Source organism: Lichenostomus cassidix, chromosome 1, assembly GCF_008360975.1.
Source record: "Lichenostomus cassidix isolate B80296 chromosome 1, HeHo_3.0, whole genome shotgun sequence".
In the NCBI taxonomy this organism is placed as follows: domain Eukaryota; kingdom Metazoa; phylum Chordata; class Aves; order Passeriformes; family Meliphagidae; genus Lichenostomus; species Lichenostomus cassidix.
In genome coordinates this window covers 26,517,208-26,523,207 of record NC_139479.1, presented here as the reverse complement: position 1 = coordinate 26,523,207, position 6,000 = coordinate 26,517,208, and the positions used below count along the sequence as shown (strand labels likewise).

The following is a 6,000-nucleotide window of genomic DNA, read 5'->3' as shown; positions in this document are numbered from 1 at the left end:
CGTTTCGAGCGCGGCGGTGCCGCCATGGCCGGAGCTGGAGCCGGGCCCGGCCTCAGGCACAGCCGCTCCGCGCAGGGGCTGCAGCCGCGCTGCCCGCGGGGGCTGCCCGCGGTGAGACGGGGCCGGGCCGGGCGGACTGCGGGAGGGAAGAGGATGAGGAGGCACAGAAGAGCTGTTTCCTCCCCGCCGCCTCCCTGAGGTGTTTGGAGGAGGTGGAGGGAGGGGGGCTTTTCCCCTCCCTCGGGGCTCGTCGTGAGTGCCGTGCTGTTGCGTAGGGGGCAGTGCGAGACTAAAGTGGGGTTTAAACAGATTGGAGGAGGTCACCTGCTCTTTCTTGACCTACCCTGGTCCTAGTGCTCTGATTGCCTTGCAGTAGGGGTGCTGAAGACTGATCCTTGTCTGAGCAGGAAATTTCCCTGGAAACTGCAATTGCAGATTCTGCACAGTACCGAGATTCAGATCAGGACGTAGTTTGTGCCTAAGACCTGGTGCCTGCTAGTTGAGTGAGAAAATATACGAATCCTCCTAGGATTATACTAAACTTATATGAAATATATATAATAGGATAACTAATCTCTTTCGTATAATTTTTGCCATAGTAATTTACAGCCTTACTTAGAATGTGTCAGGAGTGTTTGTGATTTTTACTAGTAGAGCCTAGTGATGAGCTGTGTTGTTAGAGAGCAGGAAGCTGTTCCATATCTAGTCAGTGAAGAATCAAACCCATGGTTCCTTCTTAGACTGCTGCAGTGACCAGACAGTAAATTACCATGGGTATCGTTCCCTTGCTGAGGTACAGCAGTGTTATTTTACACCAGAGGAGGTCAGGTTCTTTGCACTCAGATGAATGAAGGAACTGTATTATGCTTCTTTTCTTTCTATTACTTGTGCTGACAAATATTTATGGGTCTGCTCAGTGGATTGGGAAAGCGATCTGCCTAAAAATCCAGAAGCAAAGACCCCTCCCTCATGCTGATGTTTGGAAAGCCATTGATACTTAGTAGAAGGATCACTTGCTGGCCAGGCGCCTTTCTTTTTACCTGAATTTGGTTTGCCTTTCAGTGAAACAATTTTTTCAGTTGTTTTCACGCAAATGTATTCCCTGGCTCAAATGCTTCCAGTGTGTCTAGGGAATAACAGACCTTAAGTACTCAAACTCATGCTGCAAGGGAAGTCATATGTTGGAAAAATCTCCATGAGCAACCAAAGATTGGGAGGGATTGAAAGCTCGGTTTGAGTTAGATACATTGTTGGATAGGGAGTCATCAAATGAATACAAAATCCAGCCTTTTTTTCCTTGGGAAAAGTGGCTTGCCATCCTAGGATCTAGGAACCATCCCAAATGTGATGTGAAGATTAAGTATTTTAGCTGCTAAAATCAGGCTGTATGCACCCTTAGTTCCTGCAGACAGATTCGCAACTTGAATAGCATTTGGTGGTGGTCTGGATTCTGTGGGGATTTTTTCTCGGGAAATACTCTGCTTTGAATTACAGAACTTTAAGGAAAAATAATCTTTAAAACTTATTTTTAAGAAAATGCCACTGAGACTTTAATACTTGCAAGAAAGAAGATGTTACATGTGTTTGTGTGCTTTGTTATTTCACTAAAAAGTGGTCTGTCAAGTGCAGGAAAATACAGCAGTTGCTCACTTGGTTTTGAGCATAGCAGAAAGATGCAATGAAACGAGTAAGATCATGAGAGCTGCCTTGAGTCTGATATTTTGTAATGCACATTTAATTGATTTTGCTTATAGCCTAAAACTTCTGTTACTCACTTTTTTACTATGTAGTTACAAATTACTAAGAAAAAGTACAGCAGGAAACTTTGGCATAAAAAGCCTAGATATGAAGGTAGATGGCACTGTTTCCCTTATTACCTATTTCTGCTTCCATGCTTTTGTTTTATGTTGCGATCTTCATAGTGCTTTATACTTTCTCAAATATTCTGACATATAACACTATGAATATTTTGTGATTAGACTGTAGAGAATATATTTGCCTCTTTATATGCATGTGAGGACCATTCACATTTATGTATTTAAAAAAATAACACTTCCCTTTTCAAAGCCAGTAGTCTGTAGTAAGAATTCTGTCTCAGGGTGTCGTAAATGTTAAACCAGTAAGTTTTAACATACTTTCTTACTGAAAATTCTGACTGGATTGCAGTGGTTTTGTGCTTTGTTGTAGGATTGCCTCTCAGGAGCATTGCATACCAAATATAAAAGTAGAAGCTCCCTGTTTTACAAAGGTAATGCCAAGCACTGGTGCTTTGATATCTTTTGCAGGGGAAACATACTAAAGCTGTATCATTCCTATATTTATTTAAAGTAGTTTTGTATCTTCTCATTTTAAATAGGTAGATATTCTTGACTGGGGGTTGATCCCTGGGAGCCAGCCTGGGAATGTTGACATTCAAATAAAGAAAGCAAAAGATATTTTCGAACGTTTCACATCCTGTTTCTGTTTATCTCCTTCTTGAATTAGTTGCATATATTTGGCTTAATACATATATTTGGCTTTAATTTAAAGATACTTAAATGTTTAAAATTTAGAATGTATTTGGGCTCTTTCAGAAGCTGGTGCATGAGGACAGCAGACTAGAACAATGTATTTATCAGACTTCAGTTACAGAAAAATTTCTATATGCAGACAAGCTCTAAAATTTCAGAAAGACAAATCTGGTGCGAAAGCTAAATAATTTTTACTATGGTTTAAGGTGTTACAATTAAGTTTGTAATTTGTCAGGCTGCATCAGTGGTGGTTTTGGTTCTTAAACCTATATGACTACATGGCAAGCACTTCTAATAAGTCCTTGTTGATTTCTTAATGTCACCTTCTCAAGTGAAAAATAAAATTGTTTTAACTTTATGGATTACAGGTGACACTGACAGCTCACTGGAAAATGCAACTATTTCTTTATCAAATTGCTCTTTAGAGTCAGAGGTTACTGAAACTGGAAGAAAGAACACCATCAGATCTAGTGATTTCCAAAAAAGTTTGAAAGACTGGGATTGGTAGGTGGTGTTTTCAGTTCTCCTTTATTATTTATTTTCTCTCATAATCCAGATAAAACCATGAATAAACAATGCATTTGAACTGTGCAAAAGTTGTTTTAAGGTTCTTGTTTTCTTATTAAGTAAAGACTTGTTTGTGGCCAGCTTATGAGATAATGAGGATGCTGATTTTGATGAGGAATATTGTTTCACTTTCTAATCTAATCTGTGTATTGGAATTGTTAAGGGGATACAGGGATGACATAAACTGAACTAGGTGATAAAAAATGAACTAGGAGGAAAGCAAATAGCCCAGGCTGATAAACAGATTTATTTAGAGATAAATCAGTTCTAAAAGCCAAGAAATTTCTTTAAAGGTCTATTTTACACCAAACAGGAAAAATATAATTTAAAAAGGGGGTTTGTGTTTTTAGTTCTCCAGGAATTTGGTGGTCTGTGGTGACAGAAGAGTGTTGCTTTTACCTGTTGCTTCCATGTACTTAGAGCATGAAAAGCCTACTTATTGTAATGACTTTTTAGTCAGCAACATGTAACTGCTGTGGTTAAAGTCTTGTGAGTAATAATGCCTTTCCTCCAAATGATTTAATTTTCCTATTTGTTATCAGTGAAATATCAAAATCTTACGTTGAACAGTGTTTGCCTTTTTATACAGACTTTTTTCAGTGCTTTGTTGTGTATCATGTCAGAATGGAACTGAGTCATGTAAAGTTTATGCTCTTTTGTACTTTTAGTGTTCATGATGAGCAAGATTCTTTTTGTGATTCAAGTGGTTTAGAAGTAGAAGAAAAGTCCATTAATTGCTCTGAAACTGATGCAATTCAAAATACAGCTATTTACATGAGAACAGGTAATATTTAACTTTATACATTCTTAAAACTCTTTGTGATGTATAACATACAAATTTTAAAACTTTCTAGTAAATTTATTTCTGTTTAATTCAGAAGTACACTAACCACCTAAAATGTATTTTAATGTGGGGATTTAACTTTTCATGTACTTTCTTTAGAATTATTTTAGGATGTTTAGACATACCTGAAGCAATACTAACATTATTTTCTGACATGGTGTCCAGTAGTTTCTTAAGTCTTGTTCTGTTTACTTAGGTGTCACCCTAAGGTCTGTTCACAGCAAATCACTTGCCTGAAGCCTTTACAAAAATAATAGGTGATTTTGGTGACATGGTTCAGTCTGTGCTGATAAATTCTATACAGATATCTCTGGGATTTCTATATTGCAGTGGAGGGCATAGTTTTAGTTATAAAATTCTGTTGATTCCTGATCAGTTCAAATAAATCACAGAACAAGAACTTTGATCAAATCGATGTAATTCTTTAGATTACTTTCACATTTTGATACATCTTGCTCTATACTTGTAACTCTGAATTCCTGGAAGACATTTTTGCTGATTTTATACAACAGTCATACCAGTATTTAGCTGGGACTGATTTTTTTTAATATAAAATGCATTTTTTTCCCTGTCCACAGACCACACCTTACCATCTCATTTGGCTGCAAATACTCAAGAAAACAGGGAACAAATTAGTAACAATGGTTTGTTAAAGAAAATTGTGCGTGGACCTCGTGCTCAGGCATGCAATAGACAAGGTTTAATACCACCTCACATCAGTCAAATTTATGATGAATTATTTGTCATACATGAGAAGCTCCAGGTAGGAACTGTAATCACCTTAAAATTTTTGAATAATGCTATGAAGATTCTCACTTTTGATAAAGAGATCTGAAATTACTTAGAGTGAAACGTAGTTATATATTAAAGCTATTGCTTATTACTATTACTTTGTACTAATCACAGTGATTATATACTAAACCTCTTGTTTTCATCTGCCTCTTCCCCTAGATTAATTCAGATTCAGTAATGATGCATTGACTTGAATTGTAGGTAGATGTGGTACATGGGTAGGTGGGCAGATTGAGCGTCAGGGAGTTTAAACACTGTTTCTACATCCAAGACTCTTGTGACACACTGTGGGCATGGAGGGAAGCACCCACAACCATTGCTTCTCTTCAGAGCATCTGAAACTGTTCTCTTGACTCTAGGCATTCCAAACTGCTTGCTTTCATGGCTTCCACCAAAATCCCTCTATTCATCCCACCAGTTCATCTCCAGCAGGGTTAGGCTACTAAGAGAAGAACCTCCTATATGGTTTTACTCTGTAATAGTTCCCAAGCTTCTGTTGGATTCCCTGCCATGACTGTCTTTTGCAACATATGAGATAAAAATAATTTTGTATCTCTTTTTCCCTCATCACTTTTTCAGGGATGCTTCTCACTAATTGAAGAAACAGTATCATTAATCTAGTGTGCAGTACAGACAGTCACATCAGACTATGTTATGTCTTACATTTAATACCATTATCCAAACATTCTGGAAGCAAAAGCCGAAGTTTAACTGTCTAGGTTTATACTTGAGCAACTATGTAGAGTTATATTTTGTATTTTGGGAGGCTGAGCCATCCTGATGGACATCAAAGTCATTTGGGTTAATGTGGGAGGAAACTGAACAGTGATGGCTGTCAGGATACTTTGTATTACTAAGGTATTATGTAACTATAATTTCATAAATTGCTAAGCATATCTCAGGGGTAAAATTTTAAATTCAGCCTAATTTGGGAAAACTTCACATGAGTTTTTAAAGTAGTTAAAAAAAACTTAAAAGTTTTTTTCTTGGTACAGAAAGAAAGTTCAGCACAGCACGAGTATGCGCTGCGACTCCAGGAACAAGAGCGTTGTCTAACAGAACGAGAAGCATTGCTTTTTAGACATGAAGCAGCTTTGGCTAAAATAAGAGGTGTTGAGGAAGAAGTTCACACAAAAATTGGAGTTATAAAAGAGGTAAAATAATATTTTTAATGATAGATATTGTTCTACATGCCATTCAACTAGTTTGTAGTTATCATAAGCCATCACATTTGCTGGAAATACTTCTTATTTCTTTGAAGTGTTTGAAATCCCCAAATATTTATGT

The 6,000-nt window shown here is 37.4% G+C and overlaps 1 protein-coding gene across 8 annotated transcripts in view; it reads left to right on the top strand.

Annotated features, from left to right (window-relative positions):
* The window catches only part of CCDC138 (coiled-coil domain containing 138), a 30,460-nt gene continuing 24,460 nt past the window's right edge, over positions 1-6,000 (top strand). Inside the window, exons 1-6 of one of the 8 annotated variants that reach the window (XM_085053806.1) lie at positions 1-111; positions 2,188-2,248; positions 2,936-3,014; positions 3,746-3,861; positions 4,500-4,684; positions 5,709-5,867. In XM_085053806.1, coding sequence (XP_084909932.1) covers positions 25-111; positions 2,188-2,248; positions 2,936-3,014; positions 3,746-3,861; positions 4,500-4,684; positions 5,709-5,867 — 687 coding nt within the window. In that variant the 5' untranslated portion in view covers positions 1-24. Of the gene's footprint in view, positions 112-654; positions 1,852-2,187; positions 2,249-2,878; positions 3,015-3,745; positions 3,862-4,499; positions 4,685-5,708; positions 5,868-6,000 lie in introns of those variants that run through there. The other 7 variants (XM_085053795.1, XR_014850317.1, XR_014850315.1 and 4 more) reach the window with 7 other exon arrangements.